This window comes from Pelodiscus sinensis, unplaced genomic scaffold (assembly GCF_049634645.1).
Source record: "Pelodiscus sinensis isolate JC-2024 unplaced genomic scaffold, ASM4963464v1 ctg71, whole genome shotgun sequence".
Classification (NCBI taxonomy): domain Eukaryota; kingdom Metazoa; phylum Chordata; order Testudines; family Trionychidae; genus Pelodiscus; species Pelodiscus sinensis.
The window spans coordinates 207,595-234,778 of record NW_027465980.1 but is presented as its reverse complement, the minus strand read 5'-3'; the positions used below and the strand labels follow the sequence as shown (position 1 = coordinate 234,778).

Here is a 27,184-nt window from a genome sequence, read left to right as displayed (position 1 = left end):
GCTCCTGGCTGGCAGGGCAGCGAGCGCACCCACAGGAGAGGGTTGGCCCAGTCCAATGACGCAGCTCCCAGCAGGGCCCTGATCTGCTTCTGCCCTGAGGCCGGTGGCGCCAAGTGCTCCGAGGAACACACCTCTGCTGGCGCCGTTCCAGTGAGCTGGCCGGAGCCAAGCGCCGTAACCGTCCCAGTGCCGAGCCTCTTTGGGCACCCAGGGCTCCACCTCTTCTGCCCACGGCAGGCATGCGGGCACGGCCAGGCAGGCTGGCTCATTACGTTACACCGCCCGGCCCCACCAGCCACTGCCCACTGGACCCCACGCCGGGAGGCCTGGGGCAGCCCTGGGAGGCGGAGGAGGGCTAGAGGGAGGCTGCACGTCCATGCAGTCCCTGGGAGGGGAAGGCGAGAGCATCCCAGCCTGCAAGCGCCCAGCACGCCGGGGCTCCCGGTGCCATGGCAGCAGGAATCACAGTCTGGGGGACACGTGACAAAAGCCGCCGGGGTGCGGCCTGGCTGCGCTCGCACAGATGAGACGATCCGGTCCCGCCTATCTCCCTTGCAGAGCTGGCCCAGCGCGATCGACCCTGGCCGGGAGCCACTGACAAACCCTCTTCCAGCGTGGACAAGGCCTAAGCGCAGCGCCGGAAACGCCGCAGGCTGCAGCCGCCGTGCACGTGCCATTGGGCGAGGCGGAGCCTGTGCCGGGGAAATGCTGCTGCAGGCGACGCCAAACGGCCAGAGCAGGACTCCTCAGGGACACGAGCCTCGAGAAAGCCGCTCGCTTCTCTGAGCCATTCCCCTGGTCTCTGGCTCCGGGGATGGTCGGATCCCGACTCCCCAGAGCGGCCGGTGCCCGGCACGGGCCTGGGAAAGAAACGGGCCAGACACAAGCCACCTGGGCAGCGACGGAGCTGAACGTTAAAACCCTCTGGAATTTAATAGTACAAAAGCGAACATGTAAAACTGCCCCGTCCACAGGAGCGGGGACTATGGCGCACGGGACTATTTACAGACAGGCAGAACGAGGCAGCCCCCACGAGGCTGCACAGAATAAATAGAGCTGCACTACGGACGTGGGGCCTGCCGCCAACCGGAGAAAGCAGCACTTCCGACAACAGCGTCAAAGATAACAACACCCAGGGAGGGGAAGGGAGGCCGGGAGAGCGACTGCACCCGTCCCCTTGGTCTGGGATTTGAACATCCAGTCCATCAAGGTAAACAGCGGGGACCCAGCTGGGCGTGGCCGCGTGGCCTCCACTCCTCGGGCGCCCGGCGAGGGCTTGGCACCTTGCCCAGTTTCTCGCTTTGTTCCACCGAAGGGAGGGGCCGGGGGGCAAAGGCCTCCAGGGAGTCCAGGCTGCGGTGAAGGCACCGGACATCTCCGGCTCAGACGGCCACCGCGCTGCGGCCTGTGGCCCGCGACTGGGATTTCTGCCCCTCTGTGCTGTGCCATATCCCATAGCCAAAGTAGATGGCGAAGCCTGCAAGGCAATTAGCCCCCGAATCAGTCCCCAAGCAGGATCCTGCCACCCAGCCCCAGCAGCCCCTCCCACAGCCCAGACAGGCCAACGGGCCTCGCGCCCCCCCGGGCGGAACAGGCGGTCCTAGCGCACCAGGGGAGCTGCGGGCAGGCCACACCCCATTGGCGGGGGCTCTGGATCAGCGTCCCCGCGGCCTCTCCACTCTCAGCACCACTGCTGCACCTGCTGCTTCTTGGCGTCGCCGCAGCCAAGGGGAGCCAGGGCGGGGCAGGGCCCGGCCCCGCAGGCAGCGATGGAGCAGCCTCCCCCGCAGGGTGCAGCGCTCCTCTGGCGGGCCGGCCCTCGGCGGGAGGACCTGGGAGTCCAGCCCGGGGACGGTCCCTCCTACGGGGCTTACCACAGGCGGGGGAAGGGAGGGGTGTGTCCAGGGCCCGGGGTCCCGAGCAGAGCGGTCACTTACCCACTGCCATCCACACAGCAAAGCGGGCCCAGGTGCCCGCGCTCAGCTGCATCATGAGGTAAACGTTCACGAAGATGCTGAAGAGCGGCAGCAGCGGCAGGCAGGGCACCTGGGAGACGACAGAGACGGGCCATGGGGCGGGGCAGGCAAAGGCTGCCCTCCCCCCTGGCAGCATCAGACGGGCTCCCAGGGAGGGGCCGGCCGGAGCCCATCCACCTGGGGACGGAGACCAGCAGCCAATCCCGCGGCCCCCGCCCGCCCCGCAGCCAATCCCGCAGCCCCCGCCCGCCCCGCAGCCAATCCCGCCCCACAGCCCCCGCCCGCCCCGCAGCCAATCCCGCAGCCCCCGCCCGCCCCGCAGCCAATCCCACGCCCCCCGCCCGCCCCGCAGCCAATCCCGCAGCCCCCGCCCGCCTTGCAGCCAATCCCGCGGCCCCCGCCCGCCCCACAGCCCCCGCCCACCCCACAGCCCTCGCCCGCCCCGCAGCCAATCCCGCGGCCCCCGCCCGCCCCACAGCCCCCGCCCGCCCCGCGGCCCCCAGCAGAGGAATCCCCGCTCCCAGCTGTGGCTCTTACTTTGAAACTCAGCCGAGCGTTGCTCTGCGGCTGCCTCCAGATGACAATGGTGGGGAGCAGAATGAGCGCCAGCAGGAGGGCACAGGCTGTGATCCAGCCCCCACTGCCCGCCACAATGGAGTCCATCTTCTGGGCCAGGAGCAGGCAGAGGATGGTGATGCCCAGAGCTGCAGGAGAGGAGACGGTTGGGCCATCCACGCGCTTTCTGCTCTGAGCCCAGGCCCGGCCGGCGCCAGAGGGTCACTGCCCCGCTTGTTCCCCGTCACAGCACGGGCGGCGGGAAAGCAAGCCCCAGCCCCAGCCCCGTCCACCCCGGACCCTGCCCCTTCAGTCATCTCCATCCGTGGAGCCAACACCCTGCCCAGCCCCAGTCCCAAAGCCCGACCTTGCCGGGCCAGCCGGAGGGCCAGGCTGTCTCGCCGCGGGCCCAGCCCTCCTGGGCGGCTGGGGCAGGTAGGCAGGTTTGGGAAGGCAAAGCCTGTCCTTGCCCGCGTTACAGCTGCCAGCCCGGCTCTCTTGTCTAGGCCGATCCCTGGGGGCCTGCCCAGCTCCATGTGCCTGCAGCTGGTGCCCTTCCAAAGGTGCCCAAAGCAGCCCGGGGACACAGCAGGCCCCATCACATCGTGGGGCGTCTGGCGACCCAGCCGCCCCTGTGGCATGTGGCCCCCGGAGTCTGGCAGACACGTGCAGCCTGTGCTGAGCCAGGGCATGCCCATGGCAGGACGCTCCTGCGTGGCTCTGGCAAGACGCCCGCGCGCTTCCTGCCTCTGCACACGTCACAGGCTGTGGCTCGCTCTGCCCGAGGCCCACGCGCAGCCCCTGCGTCACTGGGGACTCGGCGGCTCACAGCCAAGCCAGGTGCTTCCTGCCGTGCTCACCAGCGGCTGCCGTGCTGCCATAGACAATTCGCCCTGACGAGTGGGTGGGAGCGTCGCAAGGGGGGCTGAGGAGGCTCCTCCAGGTGAACTGCTCCTTGGCTGGGCTCGTGGTCCCCTTCTCCTCGCTCCTGTTCAGCGCCTCCATCTCCTGGGCCTTTGGAGAGTTCAGCTGATCCGGCTGGTACCTGAACCAAACCCCAAGTCACTGGAAACTCAACGGCCGCAGCACAGCTCAGGTCCGCCCCGCCAGGGCGTTGGGTCCGTGGCCCCCGCTGCACAGGGCAGGGAGCTCGGCCTGCCACGCACGCTCTCCAGCGCCCCCCGGTGCAGCGGAACAGCCCCGGTCAGAGGCAGCGCACGTCCGAGGGGCCACCCACCTGAGGATCAGCACGCAGACGGAAACCAGGGAGTACGCCAGCAGGGTGCCGATCGACATGAGGTCCACCAGGTCCTCCAGCTCAAAGAGGAGCCCCATCAGCGCTGGAACACAACAGGGCCAGTGTGAGCACAGGCCTGGCTCGCCCGCAGCCAGGCACGAGGCAGGAGACCGACTGCTTACCAGCAACGATGCCCGAGACGACTGTGGCCACCAGGGGCGTCTTGGTCCGGGGGTGCACCCTGGAGAGGAACTTGAACAGCAGCCCGTCCTCAGCCATGGCGTAGATCACCCGGGGCATGGGGAACATGGAGCCCAGCAAGCTGCAGCGGAGAAAGGTTCCACCACCACACTGAGCATTCGCCGCCTCGAGCCAGGCCCCGCCCCCGCCCGCCACGTGGCTGCTCCCCGTGGCCTCCTCAGGAGCACGAGTACCGAGAGCCACACAGAAGGACCCTCCATCCCACCGAGGGCTGGCGCATTGCGGCCTGACCCCGAGAGCCGGCGGAAATTCAGGGGAGAGACGTAGCGGCTGCTCCAGGGTGGCCGGCGACAGTCTCGCAGCCACGGCAGCCACAGCCGTCTCCCCCACATCCAACAGTCATTGGTGGGGAGGGCTCTGGAGGCTCAGTCTCCCCAGTCGCTTCCGCATGGAACGTAGCCAGACGGACACGGCACGCAAAGCGCAGCAAGCGCTCGCCCACAAGGGGGCGCCCAAGCCGAGCCCGTGGACATGGAGGGCGGGTGCGTAAGTCAAGCGAGCCAGAGCGCGTCTCCGGTTCCTTGGCGGCACTAGAGCCATGTGCCTACGCCCAGCTCTCTGCAGAGCGCAGCACAACCCCGCCTGCGGCACAGCGCCAGGGCCAGAGCGCGTCTCCGGTTCCTTGGCGGCACTAGAGCCATGTGCCTACGCCCAGCTCTCTGCAGAGCGCAGCACAACCCCGCCTGTGGCACAGCGCCAGGGCCAGAGCGCGTCTCCGGTTCCTTGGCGGCACTAGAGCCACGTGCCTACGCCCAGCTCTCCGCAGAGCGCAGCACGACCCCGCCTGCGGCACAGCGCCAGGGCCAGAGCGCGTCTCCGGTTCCTTGGTGGCACTAGAGCCACGTGCCTACGCCCAGCTCCCCGCACAGCGCAGCACAACCCCGCCTGCGGCACAGCACCAGCGAAGGGCCGCGGGGGGAGCTCCGTGGGGCTGAAAAGCACCAGCCACCAGGAGAAATAGGAGCCCTGGTTCACGCCCACGTGCCGGCCCAGCAAGCAGAGCAGACGTCAGGGTTGGGGCTTCAGTACCAGCAAGCGACTCAGCGGGACTGGGCCCCGGGCGCTCTCACTGGCCGGGCTCCGAAGGGAGGTGGGACACAGATTAGGCCTTTCCGGTGGGCCGGTGCCGGCACACTGTGGAGCAAGGCCAAGATGTTCCCAGGGCCGCTGCTCACGCGCTGCGCGGGGGGACTCGCGGCACCGAGCTGCTCGGTCTCCAGGTCACACGGAGCCGGCGTGAGCGGCCGAGCGCTGTCCCTGGTGCCTCCCAGGCTGCGCGTGAGCCGTGACGAGGTTGGAGCCCGGGCGCTTGGCCCCTCGCTGCAGGGCTGGGGTCCTGGGCACAGGCGGGACAGGCCGGGAAGGGTTTCCATGCACCCGTGTGCACTAGCACCGCCCAACCACCGGCCCACCCCTTCCTCGGTTCCTGCCCCCCGGAGGGAAAGGGCTCCAGCCGCCCGCACCGCGGCCATTAGCCAGGCCCTCGCCGGCAGCCTGACCCCGCACCTGGTCGAGAGCGCGCAGAGCGAGCCGACTGCCACCACGTAGCGGGCGGGCTCCCAGCCCACGTGTTTGAAAGCCTCGGGCAGGGGACTGTCCTTGTTCAGCAGGTAGTAGGGCACCATGAGGGTCAGGGCGGCCGAGACACCGGAATACGCCACGAAGCAGATCAGGAGAGACACGATGATGCCAATGGGGATGGAGCGCTGAGGGCTCATGGCCTCCTCCCCTGAAAGAGAAGCAGAGATGAGACCCGGGGCAGGGACATCTCCCCCCGCAAACGCGCAAGGGCCGGGCCACTGGGACGCGGCAGGGGCCCCCGGACCCCCCCGCTGCAGGCGAGCAGCGCGCCACCCCGTCAGCCGCGGGGAGGAGGCGGAGTCAACGGCCAGGATGCTGAAGTGCCTCCCCCGTGGCCAGGGCAGCGTGGCCAACCTGAGCCTGCGTGCAGCCCCGGCGCCTCCCCTAAGCAGCAGCTGCCCAGCGCGCAGCTACACAGAGCAGAACCAGCAACGCGTCCGCTCCCAGCCCCACCAACCCGCCTGGTTCCGCAGCGCGGCTGCAGTGGGGGAGCAGCAGGGGCAGGCCCCCAGAATGAAACCCAGAGCTAAGAGCCGAGCCAGGAGACCACCCCGGTGCTGCCCTCGCTCAGGGCAGGGCTTGTCTGCAGAGGGCGCCAGAGGGGGAGGACGGGCACGAGAGCGGGGCTCTGGGGGCAGGAGCGCACGGCACCAGTGGCACCTGCCCGGCCGTGGCTCTGCTGAGCGCAGACGTGGCGAGGGCTCACTGCCATCCGGGCCGGGGCCTAGCAAAGCTCCCCAGAGCCCCGGCGCCACCTTTCGTGGCCAGGATGGGAGGAACCGAAGGCTCGTGCCCAGCAAACTCAGCGACTTAGAGCAAGTTCCTGCGAGCGGGGGCCTCGGCACCAGGCTTCCCAGCCACGGTTCAGACCCCCATGAGCCTGCGGCCCCAGGAGCAGCCGCACGAGCCTGCAGGCCTGGGAGGGGGCAGCAGGCACGGCAGGGAAAAGACCCAGCTGCCTGCCTGTTCCTCCGCGGAGCAGACTGTTCACAAGCCCGTTCTCTGTGCGCGGGCTGGTGAAATCCCAGAGCGGCTCCAGTCGGGGCCCTGCCCAGACCAGGAAGTGACCTCTGCTCTCGGCAGCACCCGGCCCCGGCCCTGCACCGGCAGGGATCTTGGCGCTGATCCCTGTGGCAATTCGGCCGGCAGGCAGGCATCTGGGGGACTGGCCAGGGAGCCGGGAGGTGCCCCACCCCCTGCCCAAGCTGCTGCCTGACCTGTGGTAGCGATACAGTCGAACCCCACGAAGGCGTAGAAGCAGGTTGCGGCTCCGGAGAGGATCCCCTGGAATCCAAAAGGAAGAAACCCCCCTGCTCCCAGGGGGCCGATGCTGGAGGAGGAGAGAGGCCGGTCAGCGTGCGGGGCAGCCTCAGGGCCGAGAGCCCCCGAGCAAACGCAACATGCAGGGTTCAGGCCCTGGACTCTGGGGAAGGCCCGAGCCATGGGGGCCGGTGTCCTTAGTCCCTGGGAACATGGAGCTTAACCGCCTGTGACGGGCACAAGCTGCTGGGCGGCCGCTGAGAGCAGCCCCGTGCCGGGCGCACGCCCTGCCCAGAGCCAAACCCAGGGGGCCTGTAGCACGGTGCCCCAGCCTGCAGCACAGCTCCTAGGCAGGGCAGGGGCTGGGCCGGGCTCCCGCCAGAGGGCAGGGTGGGGAGGGAGACCCCACCTAATATCCTGGCTGGAGGCCGTGGCCGAGTGGTTGAAATAGTCCTCTGCACTCAGCTGCCAGTTCCTGATGCTGCCCTTCGCAAAGCCAGACACGATGACAAAGCCGAGCACCAGCAGGTTCACCACCGTGAAGATTTTATTCACTAATGCAGATTCGCTCACGCCAAACGCCAGCAACCCTGGGAGGGAGCACAAAAGAGGATGGGGGCAGGGCCAGCCAGCCACCCCCCCCGAGCAATGCCCCCCAAGGCTTCCTGGGCCAGCCACCCCCCCCCCGAGCAATGCCCCCCAAGGCTCCCTGGGGCAGCCACCCCCCCCCGAGCAATGCCCCCCAAGGCTCCCTGGGCCAGCCACCCCCCCCCGAGCAATGCCCCCCAAGGCTCCCTGGGCCAGCCACCCCCCCCCCCGAGCAATGCCCCCCAAGGCTCCCTGGGGCAGCCACCCCCCCCCCCGAGCAATGCCCCCCAAGGCTCCCTGGGGCAGCCACCCCCCCCCGAGCAATGCCCCCCAAGGCTCCCTGGGCCAGCCACCCCCCCCCCGAGCAATGCCCCCCAAGGCTCCCTGGGCCAGCCACCCCCCCCCGAGCAATGCCCCCCAAGGCTCCCTGGGGCCAGCCACCCCGCACTGGAGCAATGCCCCCCAAGGCTCCCTGGGGCAGCCACCCCGCACTGGAGCAATGGCCCCCCAAGGCTCCCTGGGCCAGCCACCCCCCCGAGCAATGCCCCCCAAGGCTCCCTGGGGCCAGCCACCCCCCCCGAGCAATGCCCCCCAAGGCTCCCTGGGGCAGCCACCCCCCCCCCCCGAGCAATGCCCCCCAAGGCTCCCTGGGGCCAGCCACCCCCCCCCGAGCAATGCCCCCCAAGGCTCCCTGGGGCAGCCACCCCCCCCCCCCGAGCAATGCCCCCCAAGGCTCCCTGGGGCCAGCCACCCCCCCCGAGCAATGCCCCCCAAGGCTCCCTGGGGCAGCCACCCCCCCCCCCCCGAGCAATGCCCCCCAAGGCTCCCTGGGGCCAGCCACCCCCCCCGAGCAATGCCCCCCAAGGCTCCCTGGGGCAGCCACCCCCCCCCGAGCAATGCCCCCCCCAAGGCTCCCTGGGCCAGCCACCCCCCCCCCGAGCAATGCCCCCCAAGGCTCCCTGAGCCAGCCACCCCCCCCTGAGCAATGCCCCCCAAGGCTCCCTGGGCCAGCCACCCCCCCCCCGAGCAATGCCCCCCAAGGCTCCCTGGGGCCAGCCACCCCGCACTGGAGCAATGCCCCCCCCAAGGCTCCCTGGGGCCAGCCACCCCGCACTGGAGCAATGCCCCCCCCCAAGGCTCCCTGGGGCCAGCCACCCCCCCCCGAGCAATGCCCCCCCCAAGGCTCCCTGGGGCAGCCACCCCCCCCCGAGCAATGCCCCCCAAAGCTCCCTGGGGCAGCCACCCCCCCCGAGCAATGCCCCCCAAGGCTCCCTGGGGCCAGCCACCCCCCCCGAGCAATGCCCCCTCCAAGACTCCCTGGGGCCAGCCACCCCCCCCCGGAGCAATGCCCCCCAACACTCCCTAGGGCCAGCACCAGCCCCCCTCCTCCCCCCGGAGCAATGCCCCCCAACGCTCCCTGGGGCCAGCACCAGCCCCCCTCCTCCCCCCGGAGCAATGCCCCCCAACGCTCCCTAGGGCCAGCACCAGCCCCTGTCCTCCCCCCGGAGCAATGCCCCCCAACGCTCCCTGGGGCCAGCACCAGCCCCCCTCCTCCCCCCGGAGCAATGCCCCCCAACGCTCCCTGGGGCCAGCACCAGCCCCCGTCCTCCCCCCGGAGCAATGCCCCCCAACGCTCCCTAGGGCCAGCACCAGCCCCTATCCTCCCCCCGGAGCAATGCCCCCCAACGCTCCCTGGGGCCAGCACCAGCCCCTCTCCTCCCCCAGACTTTCCTGCCCAGAGCTGCGGCACCTCTCACCTGTGAGCAGCAGGACCAGGAGCAGCGCGAAGAAGTCGGGGTACTCTGCGAGCACCCCCGGCACGTACATGGAGGTGGTGTTTTGGAAGAAGACCGAGATGTGGTTGCCAATGATGTTGTCAAAGGAGGAGCTCCAGGCTCGGGCGACGCTCGCGGTCCCTAGGAACCAGCAGCAGAGCGGCATGTTACCCAGAAGCCTCTGCCCCCCTTGCCCCAGTGCAGGGCAGAGCTGGGGAGCGCCCCGCACAGCAAGCTGGGGGCACCTGCCTCTCAGAGCCCCCAAGCAGCGTCACCATGGCATTGCCGGCCTGAAGGCCAGAACTTGGGAGGCCTGGCGGGCGATCCCAGGGCTCCAGATGTCCGATAAGCAGAGCCCCCGCGCACACGGCCTGAGCCCCCGGAGAGCCTGGCCAGGCCTCGCTGCCATCAGCACACGCAGGGAGGTCACAGGGCAGCCGGCACCCGCCCACTCCGAGTCCCTCCTCGCGCCAGGCAGCGTGGCTCAGCCCACGTACCGATCACGTAGGACAGGATCAGGTTCCAGCCCGTGGTGAAGGCCCACATCTCTCCCACGGTGACGTAGCTGTAGAGATAGGCAGAGCCGGTTTTGGGAACCCGGGCCCCGAACTCCGCGTAGCAAAGCCCAGCCAGCACAGACGAGAGGGCAGCAACCAGGAAACAGATGACAATGGAGGGGCCGGCCTTCTCCTTGGCTACCTCCCCGGCCAGCACGTAGACGCCTGCCCCCAGCGTGCTGCCAACCCCCAAGGCGATAAGGTCCAGCGTGGAGAGGCAGCGGGCCAGCCGGGAGTCCTCCACACTGAGGTCCACCGTGCGCCGGCGGAGCAGCTTCTTGCCAAAGCTGGACATGGCTCTCGCAAACATTCTCTGCTCCGAGCCCTGGAAGAGAATGCGGCTCCATTAGCCCGGCCGGGCGGGGCGGCAGAGTCTCGGGAGCCTGGGACCGGCAGGCCCTGCCGCAGAGCTCGGGCAAACCCAAAGGGCAGGCGGGCTGGAAGTTCAAGGCATCCCAGGCTGCACCAAGGCCTGTCAGCTGACCCACTAGCTCAGGGAGCCAACTGGTCCAGCACACAGATGGGCACCCGCCCTCTTCTACGGTACCACCCCCATTGACATGCGTGGCTGCCCAGGCTAACTTGTGCTTCTTTGCATGTCCGTGGGGGGAGACACGAGCCCAGGACAAGCCAGCAATCGCTGGTTTTGAACCTGGGACTCCCCAGGCAAGCAGAACGGTGCCTGCCCCTCATCACCCCAAGGCAGGGCTCTGCCCGGTGAGCTGTCTGGCCAGCGCTCCCACGCCGCTTGGCAGCCTGGAGCCTCCCCCTGGGCCAGCCCGACTGTCGCAACCGTCTCGTGCGGCCAGCCGGGCGCGTCTGGCGGAGGCGGCACAAACAGAACACACACGAGAAGTGACCAGTCGACTAACCGAGACACCTGGGCCTGTCGGTTCATCTTCTCAGCCGCTCGCACCCCCCTTGCCGCCTCTGAATTAGGGGCGGGGGGGCTCTGCCGTGCCACCTCCCCGCCCCCTCTATTAGAGGCAGTAGCGTGGGGAGGCGGACCAGGGGAGGCTGCCGCAAAGTAGCCTCTGCCTGCTGTGGGCCCAGGCTCGCCGCGGGCACAGGCTGCCCCAGCTGGGCAGGCAGCCTGGCTCACGCAGGGCCCAGGACCAAACCCACTGCAGCTCTGCAATTTAAAAGGGAGCCGAGCAGCCTGCTGCACATGAAATTGCAGAGCCGCTGCTTCGTCTGAGCATCCCCACTGCCATCCGCACCCACCATCGGGCGACTTAGGTGGATCCACTAGCAGGACGCAACTTTCCTCTTGGCATTTACACTGTGCTCGTCTCCACAGTGCCGGGCCAGACCCTCAGCCCGTCTCGCACGGCACCTGGCCCCACACCAGCCTCCGGCGCCCGATCACGTGCAGGGCCGTGAGATTCCCAGCAGGCACCGGGGACAGGAAAAGGCCCCTCGGTGTCTGGCGCAGGTCTGGAAATGTCGCGTTGCCTTATATTGGGCCCGAATCAGAACACGCCCGTCCCCAGGGCTGTTCATCCGTAAGCCCACAGCCTCTCAGCGCTGCTGCAATCCCTGCCCCAGGAGATCGCTGTCCTAGGGCAGAACCCAGCAGGGCGAGGGGACTCTGAACACACCTCTATGGCCTTGGTGGCATTTCTGACATCGTGACGCGTGGAGCAGGGCACGCCTGAGCCTGGCATGGCCTCTCTTCGGCCAGGGCCGCTAGTCTTATTAGCAAATTCACGTTTCATTTTCTTTTGGAGACACCAGAACCGTCACTAGCCACCTGAAATTCAACACTGCAGGACAGTTTTCAAATGCCAACACTGCGGCCGTACAAATGTGTTTTCCCACAAACTCAAGCCAGCGGCGCCCCACTGGGTTCAGAGGGGAAACTCTGCCTCCAACAAAGTTTCAAGCAAGATTTTTCCCCAGCACAATTCACGAACTGGCCCAACTAATCTGCAGCGTGTGGGAACACGAGCTCTTTCTTACCTGCCAAGTCGCAGCCCCAGGCAAACACTCACTGAGGAGTGAGAGTCAAAGCCAGGGACTACGCTGGATTCGGAGACAGGCTTAGCTACAGCAGGACAAGCCAGGCCAGTGAGGCTCTCAGGGATGTGCCTTTCCAAACCACGTCCCAGCATAGTAACACCAGCTTGAGACCCGGAGCTCATAAGAACATCAGAGCGGCCGTACTGGGTCAGACCAAAGGTCCATCTACCCCAGTATCCTGTCTGCCGACAGTGGCCAGCACCAGGTGCCCCAGAGAGGGTGGACCGAAGACAATGATCAAGCGATTTGTCTCCTGCCATCCCTCTCCAGCCTCTGACAGACAGAGACCAGGGACACCATTTTATCCCCTGGCTAATAGCCTTTTATGGACCTAACCTCCAGGAAATTATCTAGCTCTTTTTAAAACTCTGTTCTAGTCCTAGCCTTCTCAGCCTCCTCTGGCACTAGCCCCAAAGGCAGCTCAGACCAGTCCCTCCGCGCACAGCTCCAGGCGTAGGAGAGATCTGTCCTGCCCTGTGCCTGGTGTTGCTTGCTGCTAGGAGGTATCACCGGCCTATGCGGGCACGCAGGCTCCCCCGTGTGTGCAAAGGGCCAGAGCTGGTCCTGCTGACGAGAAATTCCAGCAGCTGCTCACAGTGGCCACCAGAATTATAATGACATAATTATTTCCGCTGCAACCAGATACTTCATCAGATCAAATTCCGGCCGCAGCAGCTCTTTGAGCTGAACTGTCTGTGTCTGGCCTCTGCCCAATGGCGATTTGATTGCTATACGAGCGATGAGCCGCTGCAGCCGGCGAGCCACGAGGCCTTTCTACGCTTTAAAAGCTGATCACCCTCCCAAGCAGGGGCTAGCGATGCTCCCTCCCCCTCCCGGCAGGGGCTAGAAATGCCACCTCTACCCCTTGCTGCACATCCATGTGCTGCTCACAGGGCCAGCCAGGGACCACCTGCTTCGGCTTGGCCCGTGAAACGTGAACACAAACAGAGCGGTGCTCAGTCTGGTCCCCTCCAGCCGTTCCCAGCCACAGGCGGGGGAGAAATCCCGCTGTGGGGGCACGCACTAGAACCTGGTCCCCAACACAGACAGACTGGAGCCCTGAAGCAGGAGGTTCACACTCATCCCAAAGAACCCCAGAGGGGCCATCAGTAACGGCCTGGGCACGCCAGGCCCCCACGCAGGAGCCAAGGCAGGTCGGAGTGATGGCTGCAGCTCCCCTGGCCACCGAGCCCCTGGAGGCACCTGGAGGCGCCGGGCAGCAAGCCAGGCTCCCGGAGACCAGAAACTGAAGCCTCAGGCGGAGATGGGACGGGACAGAGAAGCGGCGTCAGCGCGCGACCCTGCTGGCCCCCCAGGCCGGCCCCCGAGCCCTGCTGGAATCCACCAGCCGCTCTGCAGGCTTTTGTGAGCCTCTGGGCGTCTCGCTTTTCAGCAGCCTAGCTGCCGTCTGGACGCTGACCCAAAGCCCTCCGCCACTCGCCACCCGAGGCCAGGGAGGCTGCTCCCACGCGCGGCCCAGCCGCAGTCAGCACGACACAGATCTGCCAGACACTGCACAGGCCTGGGCAGAACCTGCTCGGGGGAGGAAGGCGACAGCCCCGCAGGCGGTGCTGAAACGAGGTGGCAAGAGGAAGGCTAAGCTGCCAGGGAGCCAGAGCGAGTCAGAACAGGAAGCTTGAGACACACGTGCAAGGAGAGCAGGCAGATCCAGCCGTGCAAGGGACGCAACCTTCCGCTAGCACCACTCCCATGCCCCAGCACGCACCGCCTCGCCCGCCCGCCCGAGCTGAGCCGCATGCGTCTGCATGGAGACCGCTGGGCTTCAAAGCGCTATCAGCCCTCCGGGCCCGCAGCTGCCTGCCAAGGTCCCGCGCCCGGGGGCTAGGCAGTGGAGAAGCACCGCCCAGACCTCAGGAGCCGGCACTCGTAGGAGAGCAGCCGGCAGAGCATCTGCAGTACCCAGCCAGGTGCTACATCTGAGTGCAAGCTGCTACTCCCAGGGAGGGGCCTTGGGTTATGTGCTGCACAGCAGCGCTGAGCCACCATCTTCGGGCTCTGGAAGGCAAGACTGCGGGGGGCGGGGGGAGTGGTGCTCCTGCTGACCGTGCCAGCCACAAGGAGCCTCCGGATAAGCCTCAGCTCAGGAAAAGCCCAGCAGGAATGGAAGCCAGAGTTAAATCACTCAGGCTGGGGCCTGAAAGGGTTCAGTGTGAACAGGCTTAGCACAGGGGCTGCTAAAGCTGCTATTGACACACCTGTGGGGCGCGTGGCAATTCCCAGGGGCAGCCTTGGGGAGGGCTGGGGCCCAGCCTGAGGCGCTCTGTGCGGCATTTCCGTGTCTGCCTATTCCGGGTGATCCTTCCAAGGCTCATCCCCAGGCTACAGAAAATCAGCAGTTTCCTGGGGGTGGGGGTGCAGTTTGCTCCTCCCGCTGCTTCAAGGGCACCTCACCCTCCAACCCCAGCACCCAGACGAGACGGTCTCCTCCGAAGACCTCCACAGCACGGCCACAGAGCCAGGGCCACGCTCGGCCAGCCGCTGGCCACGCAGGGCTCTCCCAGGAGTGCCAGAGCTGCCCAAGGGAACGCGGTGCTCCCCTCCGGACCTTTCCAGCGTGTGCTTGACCCCCACAACTGCCCGGGGTGCCGGCTGTCGCTGACAGCCCTGCCGAGGTGACAGCTGCCACCGCAAGCACTCCCTGCAGCAGGCGTCTGGGAGCCAGTGACGCACTCCAGAGCCGTTCGCGGGTGGACAGGCTGCCAACGGCCAGGCTGCCTGGGCACCGAGGGAACGAGACCGGGGGAGAGAGAGGAGGGGGACCCTTCTTTGCTCACACCCAGCTGTTTCACCTTTGTCCCACCTGCAACAGGCACCCATAAGGCCTCCTCTCAAACTTGTACCATCCCTCAGCTTCACGCTCGGCTGGCTTCTCCCTGGTACAACAGGCGTAAGTCGCACAAATCAGCCAGCAGAGCTCCCCAGCCCAGTGCCCGTTCGCTTTGCGATGCTCCTGTGCCTCAGTGCGCGTGACCCGGGTAACAGCAAGGAAGGCAGGCGCAGACGAAGCTAGCAGGGAGTTGGAGCACAGCCGTGTCTTTTTCTGTGGCGAGGGATAAGCTACGGCCCGTCTCGGCCTCTCAGGGCTGCTGTGGCCCTTCCAGGAGTCGGACTTGTCTTGCAACCCCAAGTTTCACCGCACTTAAAAACTACCTGCTTCCAAAATCAGACAGCAAATTCCCAGGTGTCACCGCCCGCTGGCACAGAACGATTGCTGCTCTCGTGTCTCTCCCACTGACTACACGTTAGAGTTGGTGCCTCTGCCTGCCTGTTAAAGAACACTTTCTAAATGACAGTCGGGTGGCACTTTACAGACTACCAAGCCATCATGAGCTTTCGTGGCACAGCCCGCTTCCTCAGATGACCCATCAAAACTCCAGTCATCTGAAGAAGTGGGCTGTGCCCATGGAAGCTCATGATCTCATCGACGTGTTTGCTCGTCTATAACGGTATTTCTCAACTTTTTTTTTTAAATCAAGTACCCCCTTTAAAAAAAAAAAAAAAAAAAAAAAAAGGATAAGTCCTCCCAGTCCCTACAGTTTTCAGACACAATTGTTCTTCTACCAGTGCAACACACTTGTTTAAACAACTTCATCATAGACAGGCAGGAAATGAAGTTTTTGGGTGTAAAAAGTACAAAAATAATAAAGCGCTGTAAAACGTAAAACAAAAATTCAGGTTTCTTCAAATGTTAGTTGTGTTGATGTGCCCCCCAGATTTCTCTCGAGCACCCTAAGGGCACTCGCACCGCTGGCTGAGACACACTGGGCTCTCAAGTGCTCCCAGACTACGGGCTGTTTTTAAGTCTACCCTGTACAGGCTAACTTGGCTACCCCCTGAAGCCTCCTAACTGGTGAGAGCTAGGGCCACCAGATCTGGTACACAGCTTCTGCCTATCCTCACGCACGGCAAGGCCGGGGTTTGGTTGTGCCAGGAAAACAGGATGTGCCTGGAAGCTTTGCATAAAACCCTACAGGAGAGAGAATCTCCAGGCAGGCGGAAGGAGCTGGCTGGGGGGCATGCTTCCCTTCCCCCCGGGACTACCCCAGCCCCAAGCACCTTCAGGACGGGCAGGGGAGCTGCACCCCTGCAATCCATATGCTCTGGCTGGGGAGCACAGGGGCAGACAAAGCTGGATCTGCCCCAGGTGTGTCCACTCCAGCATGCAGAGGTGCCTCTCACCCGGCCCCAAGCCGATGCGCTGCGGGAGGCCTGGAGTCACCCCCCCAGGGCAGCCCCCCTCTCCCTAAGGGAGTCGCCCCCTCCCCCAGGGCAGCCCCCCCCTCTCCCCGGGGGAGTCACCCCCTGCCCGGGGCAGCCCCCCCTCTCCCCGGGGGAGTCACCCCCTGCCCGGGGCAGCCCCCCCTCTCCCCGGGGGAGTCACCCCCTCCCCGGGGCAGCCCCCCCAATGCACGGAGACATTTTCATTCTCTTTTCCAATACGCGAACACTGAGACGCGGCCCCGAGCACCGCGGGGCGCCCGCAGCGCAGGGCCGGGCCAGCGGGGCTGTCACGGCCGGGCTAGGTCAGGCCCCCACACGCAGCAGCCGGCCCCCGCCCCGCGCGCTTCCCGCGTGCCCCGGGGAGCCGGTCCCCGCACGTGCGCGGCCGGCCCCAGGCGCCCCGCGCAGGAAGTTTCCCCGCGAAGGCGCCTCTGGCCCGGGCCGGGATCGGGCCCCGCTTGGCTCCCAGCCCGGACCCCGCAGCTCGCCCCGGCTGATGCAACCCGCGCGCCGCCCCGCCCCGCCCCGCTCACCACGCGCGCCGGCCGCTCCGCAGCTAATGAATGGGAGCCGCGCGGGAAGCGGCTAATGGCTCAATGGCCCCGCCCCCCGCGGGGGGCAGCCCCGTGGGGCGGGCCCGGGGAGATGCCGTGCGGCTGCCCCGGTGCCGGCCGGCGGCAGGAAGGTCTCCCAGGCCGAGGCCCAGCTGAGTCTGGGGGTGCGGGGCTGCGGCCTGCTTGCTGCTGGGCATTTCACTCGGCGGGCCCCTTCCAGCCTGGAGAGCTGGGGAGCTCTGGGGCAAGCAGCAGCTGCTGCAGCCGGGGTGCTGTGGGGCAGCCCCTGCCCTCGAGGTGCCGCCGTAGAAGAGGGGTCTGCCAAGGCAGGGGCGTTTCCACTCCGCAGGGAGATTCGGCCCCACACTTGCAGCACCCGCCACCATGGCCTGAGCCATTTGAGAATCCGAAAGCGCTAGGTCAGGCGGGGCGGCCTGGGCCAGGCCTGGCAGCCAGAGGATGCGAGTCTTCATTCCCGCCTTTCTTCCGGATCCCAGCTGCTCAGCTCAGTGCTTTGAAAAGGGGCATGAATGTTCCATTTCCATTCAGCTGCTGGGGGACGTTTTCCAACTAGAAAAACATGTGAAGCAACAAGATCTAGTTGGAAAATGACATAAGGAATGACGGGGGGGGGCATAAGGAAATCCCCGAGCCCCCTTCCAGCCATGGGGAAAGCCCCAGCTGCTGCAGGACGACAGGGTAGGTGCCGGCCAGTCCTCCCTTCTCACGCACCTGCCTGAGCAGCTTCCGGACCAGAACTTGCCTGGGGTTTGCTTGAGATTTGATTAGCCCTGTAGAGGCCTTTGCAACCCCTCCACAGCAGCACCAGCAGGGCTAGACCATTGGCCTCTCCACCTCCAAAGGGGGATTGTGCCCCTGGAAAGCCCTGCCAAAGACTGCAGCAATCAGTGCCTGGCGGTGCCGTGGGAGCAGGGCCCTGCTACCAATGGATCACCCCTTGGGGAGCCAGCCACCGCTTCCTGCCCTTTCTGGGATGTGCTGAAGCCTGGGGTTTGCCATCCCCCCCCCCCCCCCCCCAAGGGCTACAGGGGAAGGCTGGCTATGCCGGAAAGCCAGGGCTCCGTTTGCATCTCCCTGCAGTAGTGTGAATGGAGGGTTTCACTCCCGCCCCCGACGCACCGGCCAGAGGGGAGACCGAGCCCAGTAACGCTCGGGGTTTTACAGCCAGGCCAGGGGGTCAGGGAGCTGCCTGCATCCAGAGGCCCCAGCACTTTTCACCCCCCCTGCAGACACCAGCCCAGCCTCTGGCTGCTCAACCAGCTCTGGCCTGAACTCTAGTTCTGTCCTGTGATGCAGCAGCAGGGCCCTGGCAGGAGGCAGCTGTCTGATCGGGGCTTGCTGGCCCCAAGGGGACTTTTCAGGGCCATGACAACTATCATTTTGCCCACCCTCCCCACACACTCAGCACCAGGCTCCCGGGAGCCCTGGGGACATGATAGGCCTGTTCACTACACAGGGGCTGAGGGGAGGAGCCCAGAGCTGAAGCACAGGGGGGCCTGGATATTTGACCAGCTGTTGCAGCCCTGGGTTGGGTGCCAAGCACTGGTCCTGGGTCTTCGGACTTGGCCCAGAGTCATAGCTGGGGCATTGCTGCTTCTCTCCTCTCCCGTTCCTCCTAGCAGAGGGAGTCCCCTTTGCCCCACTGCCCCCGCCCTCAGCCCAGCCCCCACAGAACTGCTCCGGGCTCCCCTCCCCTGGAGTGTGGCATGGCCATAAGCCCGGGGGCTTGCCGGGCACTGGAGCAGCCAGAGCACCAGCACTGCACATCTCCAGCACAGCCAGCCCAGGGTCCTGTCCACCAGGGCCTGAGGCCCGCAGGGAGGGAGCTGCACAGGGCTGCGATCGCGTGAGCCAGCCCTGCTGGCCAAGCCCAGCTTCTGGCAGGCAGGGGCGAGGGCCACGCAGAGCCCGGGGGCAGCCCACGAACACGCCTAGTTCTTGGTTCGGCCCTTCGCTACGTCCCTTGGCAGCAAGCGCCAGAGGCTAGCAGCACTTGCAGGGGAGAACCGGCTCTCTGCCACCTTTGAAACAAGAGCCATGAGCCACGGGCTAAGTGGGAACTACATTTCCCAGCATGCTGTGGGCCATGACTGATGCAAGCTGGCCCCTGGCTGCATCATGTCCTGGTACTCCTGGCAGCTGTTCAGTCGCTGTCCCTGCTTAGAGCAGCTGCCAGGAGCCCTGCTGAGCAGGGCCTGGGCTGGACAAGGCAGGTCGCTCAGAGCCAGCACCCAGGCCTGGGATGTCCCATGGGCCGGGCCAGCCCCGCTCCGGCAGGGACTCACCGCACAGCCGCTTGCACACTGGACCTCGACTCCATTGGGGAGGCTGCCCCAGCCCCCCTCCCAGCTAAGGGAATCGGGCCCGTGTCACAGGGGGGCAACCATGGGCCAGAGCCCCCTTGCAATCCCCTCCCTGCAGTCCCCCACAGCGTCAGGGCTGGTGTTAGCTTGTTGGGGCTTGGGGCTGAAACCAAAGCGGAGGGCCCAAGACTTTGGCCTGCAAGGCTCAGGCAGCCCCTCCCCCCACCGGACAGCAGAACTGAGGGTACAGGCCCACCCTTGGCCAGGGCTCAGGCAGGCCCCTCCCCTCTGCCCCCCACCCGGGGCAGGCCTGTGAAGTGTGAGCACAGCTAGACCCCAGGGCTGGGAGAACGGGCAGTGCAAGGACCTGGCCTGGCAGACACGCAGCTGTGGGGGTCCGGGCACTGCTACCCCTCGCCGGCTGCTTGAGCAGCGTGTGCCCACAGATCACAGGCTCCCCAGCCAGCCCCCGCCCCCCCTTTGGCCAGGGCTCAGCTGCTCCCCCGCCCACCGGAGCCAGCTCCAGGAAGCAGACACCGGGAAACCCGCTGCGAGTCCCCGCTCTGCCCTGGGTAGCGCTGAGTCACAGGGAAGCAGAAGTGCCCCTCCCTGACGGGCAGGCGCCTTCCCACGCAGCAGGCATGTGCGCCCGGGAGCAGCGGGAGGCAGGTTACGGGAACAGCCACTTCCTCCTGCACGGGCAGCGACGGACACGCAGACGCTGGAACCCCCCTGCTGCTCGGCAGGAAGGAAGCCGGCCTTGGGCACAGAAAGAAAAGTCCAACTACAGCTCCCCCCCCCCAGCCCCCTCTCTGCTGCTCCCTGCACGTGTGTGAGTGCCTGCGGGGGGGCTGGGAGCCCCCCCATTGCTGGGGCGCAGGAGCAGCCCTCGGGCCATGCCGCTCCTGGCGGGAGAGGAATCCGGGGCCAGGGGGAGGGGAGCAGCTCAGTGCAGCCCTGGCCCAGGGGGCCGGAGAGGCGTTTGGCAGAAGCTAGCCTGTCCCACACCAGCAGGGCCACCAAGACCTGGGCCTGCCTCCGCCTCCAGCCATGGATCCTGCATCGGGCCCAGCTGGATGAAGTGGCCCCAGGAAGCAGGCCTGCAGGCTCCCCCGGGTCTCACCTGGGCAGGGAGCACTGGAGGCAGGCACCGCGGGTCAGAGGCAGCCAGGCAACCCTCGCAGAGCCCAGCCCCTGCCTGTCAACGGGCCAGGCTCAGCATAACTGGTCGGCTCCGGGACTCGCCTCTGGTCTAGGCAGGGGGAGTCCAGCCAGGCCCCACAGCCGGGGCAAGTGACAAGTGTTCCCATCCCACAGGGCACTTCCCGGCCAGGCAGCACCACCCCCTGCTCCCTTGGCACCCAGCCTGCCAGCCAGGGCTGGGCACATGTGGCAGCAAGAGCCCTGCTGCAAGCCAGGCCCAGAAGGAAGGTAGCACCTGCACACAAAGGCAGCAGCTCCACTCCCCAGCCTGCAGCCGAGCCTACCCCCCAGGCCACGGCTGCATGAGACATGCTGGCTCTGCCTGCCCCCCGGCGAAGGATTAGCCATCCTCTCCCAGGAGGCCTAGGCACGCCCCACGCAGGGAGTTCCCCCCAGCTCCTGGCTGCCTGGGACTCAGGGGAATGCCAGGCACCTGCCCCCTCCCCCAAACAGCCCGAGCAGACTCAGATTTCTCCTGGCGGCCAGCGGCTCCCAGGGCTGGAACCTGCGGGGACAGGCGCTTCACCCACCCCCACACCAGGGGACGTGGAATACGCTGTAGTGACCCCATGCCCGAGGAAATGGCCCAAGCCGCTAAGGGGGGCAGGAGGGGCTGGGAGAGAGGGGTCAGCACCAGGGTGGGACAGGCAGGCACCAAGACTGAGGGCAGAGGAGGAACTGGGGAGGAATCCTGGGAGCTGATGTAGCTGGCATTGGGGGAGCCAGCCTGTCCTCACTCCCTGCTCCTTGACAGATGCCAGTGAGGGCCACGGCAGAGCGGCATCCCAAGGACCCCTGGATACCAGCCCCGCATGCCTCAGCCCCCCACTACGGGCTGGAGGGAAGCTGCACCCAGGGGAGGCTGGCACACTATGGGACCCATGTATCACAGGCCAAAGGGCCCAGCTTGCACTGGGGCATGGCCAGCACCCCTCCTCCTGTGCCAGGCACTGGGCTAGTCCCTGGCAGCCACACTACACGCCACCCAGGCACACCAGAGGGGACGTCGCCCACCGCCCCGGGACGCCAGAGGGGGCGCCGCCCACCGCCCCGGGACGCCAGAGGGGGCGCCGCACACCGCCCCGGGACGCCACACACCGCCCCAGGATGGGAGAGAACTTTATTTACCTTTTTAAAACACACAATTCAGTTTCCCTGGGGACAGTGGAGCTGTCGCCGCTTGCTCCGGGCACTGGGCTCTCGTTTGGGCCCCGGAGCCGTGTCCCTACTGGGAAGGCTATTGTAGGCAGGCAGGGTCCTCCACGCCTGGCCACGACTCCCCTTCGGCACCGGGCTGAGTCGCACCCCCTCCCTCCGAGCGAGAGCCTGGGGGCAACAAGGGCATGATGGGAAAAGGGGCATTGACAGCAAGTCCCTGGCCCCCCGCGGGGTGGGGGCAGGGACCAGCCAGCTGCTCAGTAGCATGCAAACACCTGGCCGAGCCTGCACAGGCCGGGGGGGGGAGGGGGGTGCAGAGGCCCCAGCACAGTCTGGCCCACCCAGAGGAGGCCGGTTCAAGAAAACGCTCCGAGCTGGGCCGCGTGTGCGGGGCAGGGCAAGGGCGGGGCGAGCCGCTCAGCCAGGCGCTGTGGGCGGGACCCCAGGCAGCGCTCGCCCGTGGGGGACCCCAGGCAGCGCTCGCCCGTGGGGGACCCCAGGCAGCGCTCGCCCTGTGCACTGGGCTCACAAGGGGCTTTGGGAAGGGGGACAGGGATTTCCAGGGGCTTGCCGAGCATCAGGAGGGGATCCCCTACCTGCCCGGAGCTGAGCCTCCAGGGAGCAGATCCTCTGCTGCTGGGAGGAGATCGTCCTTCGATAGGCTTCACACTGGGCATCGCGGGCAGCTGGGGAGCAGCGCAGGGGTCAGCAGCTGGGGGGCAGGGACGCCGGCAGAGCCGCGCAGGGGGCAGGGGCATGAGGGCTCAGCATGGTGGCGGGGGCTCCCAGGAACTGGAGGGGGCAGCCCACCCCGCCAAGGGCTGTGCTCCAACGGCAGTGCCAGCTCCCGCCTAGGCACGGAACGGCAGCACCAGGGAAGGGCGCGGCGGGTCTGCCCCACATACCAAGCTCGCTCTTCACTCGCTGCAGCTCGCTCTGCACACTCTGCAGCTCCCGGGAGAGCAGCGCGTCTGGAAGCTGAGAGACGCTGATCAGCAGCAGCCATGGAAGCCGGCGAGCCACAAGCCCATCTGCTCCTCCGGCCCCGTGCACCTGGATGCTGCAGGGCTCCGGGGCACAGCCCTACGCAGGGGGGACCAGCCCCGGCCCCGAGACAACCTGTGGCTGGCCCGTGGCCAGTGGCAGAGTCTGCTCAGGAAGCAGGAGCGTTGCACACTAGAGCACATGGCCTGTCACCAGACACCCCCCATGGCCCTGCAGCTGGAAAGAGAAGCCTGCCTGGCTCATACCCATCACTGCATGGGAACAGGGCCACACCTGTGGGCAGAGCCGTGTCAACTGACCACCCTGCGCTTGGCCAGGGCTGCTCGCTCCCCCTTGCGGCAGCGCTCTATGGCCTGCACCCAGCCCTGGGCATGGCTGTGCCCGGCGGCCACCAGGTCTCCCTCGAGGGGGGTCAGGGCTGCAGAGGGAGCAGATCTCCGGCCTGCAGGCCCTCCCCGGCAGGGGGAGTGTGCAGCTCCGGGGCTCTCAGCAGGGGCAAGGCTCACGGCGCTCCCCAGCTGCCTGGCGGCGTGCAGAGCGGCAGGAGTCGAGCCTCCACCCAGGTGGCTGCGGCCATTAGCCAGAACACGGAGCCCTGCTAGTCAGACGGGGGATTCTGCCATTGTGGGGCCCGGGCTCCCAGCCACCAAGCGCGGGAATTCAAGGGGAGAAGAGTCCTAAGCTCCCCGGCCCCGCCTGGCCTCTCCTCCCGGCACCGCTTTGGGAGCCGCCCCGCCTGCAGGCCAGGAGCTGAGCGCGCTCAGCATGCCAGGGCCCATCCCCGCCCCACCAAGTAGCCCCACCCGACTCGAGCGCCGTGCTGAGCCATGCCAGGAGACAGCTGCTCGGTACCTGTGTGGAGGGTGCTGCATCGCCGCTCCCCAGGGCACAGGCATGGCAGGACGTGCCCGGCGCTGGGGCACTCCCAGTCGTCGGAGGCTGGGCCGCGCCACCTGCCAAGAGATTCAGACAGTGCAGTACGGGCCAGGGCCCCGGCTCGCGGGCGCTGGGCTCATCTCGAGTCTGGCACAGCAGTGGCTGGGGACGCTGCTCCCTCTGCTGGCAAGAAGCTGCACCTGCTGGGAAAGCAGGAGCCCAACAGCACCTACCCACACGGCCTGACCTGGCCCTGAGCCCCTCCCCACCCAGACCCACCTTTGCCTAGGCGAGCTCGCTTGGGGGAAGGGAGCCTTCGGGAGGAGGCTGCTGCCCTGCCGGGTGGCCTCAGACGGGAGTGGGGAGCCATGGCAGGCATGGCGGCGGCAGAAGTCCTCCGAACAGGCAGCTTGTGGCAGCTGGGTGTGACGCCGCCTGCCGAGAAGGTGCAGAGCATTAGCCCGGAGGAGACTGCCCAGAGCAGCACGGTCAGACAGGCAAGCGGGTGCAGCCTCAGTGCTTTGCCCAGCTCCTCTCCCAATTAAGCAATGCGGTTAACTGACTAGTGCACAGGCAGTTCCGCGTTCCCCCTCCCGACTCCAGGCTGCAGGCGGGTGTCTGCTTAGTCCCCCACTGACCCCAAGCTCCATGGTACACTGACCCCGGGCGCCACGGTCGCTGCACAGGTAGAGTTTTAAAGGGGCAGCGACCGTGGAGCACGGTTCCATAGCTACAGGGAGCCCTGCATCTGCTGGGAGTCCCCAGCTGGTGCCGGGCTCCACGGCTGCCCCTTTGGAAGGCGCACAGGCTGTATTTTCAAGGGGCAGCTGCCGCACAGCTGATCCGCAGTGGCTGCCCCTTTGAAATGCTGCCTGGGGGCTTCACAGTGGCAGCCCCCAAGTACCCCTTCCCCCCCTTGCTGCCTCTCTCAGAGGCAGCAAAGGGGGATATCGACTAGTCAAAATAGTACCCGATAAGCAAATGTTTATGGGGTAGTTGACTAGTCCTTTGCATCCTTACTCCCAACCTCCAGCCCAGCGGAGCAATCACAGCCTACCTGCTCCGCGGCAGGGGCGGGAGGCCTCAACAGGCCAGGCCGCAGGCAGCTCAGAGCACCCCCGGGCTGAAGCAAGGGGTCAGGAGAGCTGTGAAGGCCAAGAGCAGGCACCTCCCGCTCCCAGCCCAGGCTGCTCTCCAGCTGAGCACCGAGGCCCCTCCACCCCCACAACTCTGCTCCCTGCCTGAAGCACAACCGCGCTCCCCGTGCAGCAGGTCCCAGGTAGTTACTTTCCGTCTCTTTGGCCAGGGGGCTGGATCTGGCTCCGGGCTGCCCGGTGGAAAGAGCGCTCACTGGCTGCAGGCTGCTGGGTCTGGGCTTCAGGAGTCTGAGCCCAGTCCCTGGGAGGAGAGAGCAGAACAAGGATTTCGCAGCCTGAGTCCAGCCAGGGCAGCGCCACAGACAGCAGCTGGCCTTCCCTGGCCACTCCCTGGGCCCCCTTCTGTGGAGTCTGCTCACCTGGGTGAGCTGGGGGCTTGATGCCAGGCACTCCAGCCCCTTTGCTCATGCTGAGCATCCCTGAACCTGGAGAAACTCGCAGTCCCGGGAGCGAGAGGCAGCTGCTGTTGAGTCCTGGGAGCTTGGCAGGCGGCCGGAGGGCTGAGGGGCATTTCCCAACGCAAGGTGGCTTTGTAGCACTCGGCTTCGCGGTGCCAGTGGCAGGGAGCTGCAGCCGGATGAGGAGTCGAGGTTAGGCCCCTGTGGCCAGGAGGGAGGAAGACCAGGACTCTCCTGCTCCTTCCTGTTACCATTCAGAGCCTGTCCAGCCCCAGGGGACCCTTCTGTGGCCTCATCTGCCCCAAACGCTCTGCAGCCTGGAGTCAGTGGGTCCCCACAGGAGGAGACTTCTGGAACGGCGTTTCTGGAGCCATCTCAGCGTCGGGGCAGCAATAAGCCAGATCTCCAGACAGGCACCCAGAACCTGGTGCTGGCCAGTCCCAGGTGGGGATGCTAGCGAGCAGTCACCGGGAATATCAGCTACTGGCTCTCCTCCTTGCTACCTCAACGAGAGGGGAACAGGAGGCGGTGCCGGAAGGAGTCAGCTTAAAAGCTGGTTCCCCACAGCACCGTCTCCGTGGTGCTGCCTGCTCTCTCCCCCCTTGCCGCCTCCATCTGCGGGGGTCCCAGCAGGGAGCTGAGTCCCCACCACAGACAGGGGCTGCTGCCCCCACCCGGCCCCTGTTCACAGCAGCCAGGGCTGGCACAGGGCCTGCTGGACTCCGTGCAAGCCAGGAACAAGCAGTCCCTGCTCGCGCTGGTCCGGGACGCTGCGCCTCTGCATTTGACATGTAACAAGGGCACGGTGGCTCTTACATTTAAAACGCAGCGTCACAGCGCGGGCGCCTCCCGGAGCCGGCACGGCTCAGTCCCAGCTCCAGCCGGCTCCTGGAGCGCCCCCTGCTGTGGCTCTGCAGAGTGGTGCTGCCAACTAATCCCATCGACCGCAAGCCACTGCCCAGGCTCCCCTCAGCAAGGCCAGCTTGAGAGGCCCAGAGCCCCAGTCTTGGCATCCACCCAGCTTTGCCAGCCTCAGGCTCTCTCGCCAGCGCCTCGCTCCAGCACAATGCCCTGCAGTTCAAAGCCAAGCCAGGCCAGGCCGGCCTAAGCAGCACAGTCACAATTGCTGCAGGCCGGCCATCCATCCCATCCCTTCACACCCACGTCAGTGCCGCTTTTGCTGTGGAGACAGCAGGGCTGCAATAGCGCAGCCGGAGCCACAACTAACCTGCAGCTGAAAGGGTTAGCGGCTACACGCCCAGCTCTGCAGCACAGCTTCATAGCGTGGGGGCAGCCGCTCTGTCCTACTGGGCCCACCCCAGGGGAGCTGCCCTGCAGCCTCGGACACGGCCAGGCCTGATAGACGGCAGTGGGGGCAGCAGCTGGCTCCCCAGGAGCAGGGCTGGAGGCGCTAGGGTCATGCCCATCACTTAGGGTTTAAACCGTTACACCCCCGCTCCCCCCACCGGCAACTCAACTCCCCTCTGGTCCCTTCTTTGCCAGGAACAGCCCGCCCAGCCGGAAGGCCCAGGCCCCTGTACCCCGCACGTACTGAGGCAGCAGGCTGGGTCTCCGCATGGGACCGCCGCTGCGGGTCTCCAGGGGCCGCTGCTCTCTGCAGGCTGGGGCGGGAGCTCCCCCGAGGCAGCCTTGATGCTTTCCCCTGCCCGGCCACGGTGCCGCTCAGCTGAGCGGCTCTGCGCGGTCCCGAGGCGGCCAGGAGCAGCGATCTGCCGGCAGCTGGGCCCGGCGTGCGGGCGCAGGGGCCTGGGCCACGGGGCTCCGCGGGCGGGCTCCCGCACTGGGACGCCGCGGCGGGGCGCTGCGGGGCCTTCTGCGCCAAGCGCTCTCCCAAGGGGCTGCCCGCCGCGAAGTGGAAGCGGGCGGGCCCCGGCAGCGGCGTGGAGGTGGCGAAGGAGCCGGAGCCCAGGGACACGGCGCTCTCGTCGGCCCGGCCCGCGGACAGGGTGACGGTGGAGCCGAGCGCAGCGGCTGCCGAGATCTCGAAGGTGAGCTGCCGCAGGGACGCGCCGGAGCCCTGCAGCTCCACGGTCAGGTTGAGCGCGTTGAGCGCCAGCCCGGCCCAGCGCCCGGGCCCCGCGTCCTCCCGTGGCGGGCCCGGGCTGGGGGGCGGCGAGCCCGGGGCGTCCCAGGGCAGCGGCTCGGCGGCGAGCTCGGGGCCGGGCGGCTGCAGCTGGCGGGCGATGGCCCGGCACTCCTCGGCGAAGAAGCTGCGGAAGAGCGGGCTCTCGGGCGGGCCGCAGCCCAGCGCCAGGCTCACGTGGCGCAGCAGGTCCGGGAACAGCCCCGGCAGCTTGGGGCGCGGGCCGGGCTCCAGCGCCTCCCCCCGCGCCGGGCTCAGCGGCCGCCCGGCCGGCTCCGGGCTCCCGGGCGGGGACTGCGGCTCCTCCATGCAGCGCTCGGCCCCGCGTGGGCGCCTGGCCGGCCCCGCTTT

The 27,184-nt window shown here is 67.1% G+C and overlaps 2 protein-coding genes across 6 annotated transcripts; both read right to left on the bottom strand.

Annotated features, from left to right (window-relative positions):
• Positions 1–908: 908 nt before the first annotated feature.
• Positions 909–21,401, bottom strand: SLC7A3 (solute carrier family 7 member 3). 3 transcript variants are annotated; one of them, XM_075917642.1, is made up of 12 exons: positions 21,264–21,401; positions 9,731–10,115; positions 9,216–9,374; positions 7,280–7,460; positions 6,828–6,940; positions 5,536–5,758; positions 3,951–4,090; positions 3,769–3,871; positions 3,392–3,576; positions 2,514–2,680; positions 1,938–2,046; positions 909–1,477 (listed from the first exon to the last, which is right to left on the bottom strand). In XM_075917642.1, exons 2-12 carry the CDS (start codon positions 10,098–10,100, stop codon positions 1,383–1,385), a joined length of 1,845 nt encoding a protein of 614 aa, XP_075773757.1. In that variant the 5' UTR covers positions 10,101–10,115; positions 21,264–21,401; the 3' UTR covers positions 909–1,382. The 3 variants fall into 3 exon arrangements, with proteins under 3 accessions (XP_075773757.1, XP_075773756.1, XP_075773758.1); XM_075917641.1 differs by lacking the exon at positions 21,264–21,401 and adding an exon at positions 16,588–17,161; XM_075917643.1 differs by lacking the exon at positions 21,264–21,401 and adding an exon at positions 14,984–15,308.
• Positions 21,237–27,184, bottom strand: LOC142825630 (uncharacterized). 3 transcript variants are annotated; one of them, XM_075917638.1, is made up of 8 exons: positions 26,282–27,183; positions 24,691–24,898; positions 24,462–24,572; positions 23,454–23,609; positions 23,151–23,251; positions 22,199–22,271; positions 21,890–21,979; positions 21,237–21,461 (listed from the first exon to the last, which is right to left on the bottom strand). In XM_075917638.1, the coding sequence occupies exons 1-8, from the start codon at positions 27,140–27,142 to the stop codon at positions 21,373–21,375; spliced, it is 1,689 nt and encodes a 562-aa protein (XP_075773753.1). In that variant the 5' UTR covers positions 27,143–27,183; the 3' UTR covers positions 21,237–21,372. The 3 variants fall into 3 exon arrangements, with proteins under 3 accessions (XP_075773753.1, XP_075773752.1, XP_075773755.1); XM_075917637.1 differs by lacking the exon at positions 22,199–22,271 and having other exon boundaries at positions 26,282–27,184; XM_075917640.1 differs by lacking the exons at positions 22,199–22,271; positions 24,462–24,572.

Bases quoted from the DNA above. Each gene is read 5' to 3' on its own strand.
- SLC7A3 (XM_075917642.1), bottom strand. From the start codon at position 10,100: ATGTTTGCGAGAGCCATGTCCAGCTTTGGCAAGAAGCTGCTCCGCCGG. The intron at 3,872-3,950 runs GTAAGCAGTCGG...GTTGTGTTCCAG, and splicing joins CGTCTCGGGCATCGTTGCTG to CGCTGATGGGGCTCCTCTTT. The intron at 1,478-1,937 runs GTAAGTGACCGC...ATTGCCTTGCAG, and splicing joins TGCTGTGTGGATGGCAGTGG to GCTTCGCCATCTACTTTGGC.
- LOC142825630 (XM_075917637.1), bottom strand. From the start codon at position 27,142: ATGGAGGAGCCGCAGTCCCCGCCCGGGAGCCCGGAGCCGGCCGGGCGG. The intron at 23,610-24,461 runs GTAACTACCTGG...CCTTCTCGGCAG, and splicing joins CCTGGCCAAAGAGACGGAAA to GCGGCGTCACACCCAGCTGC. The intron at 21,462-21,889 runs GTAGGGGATCCC...TGTTGCCCCCAG, and splicing joins GGAGGCTCAGCTCCGGGCAG to GCTCTCGCTCGGAGGGAGGG.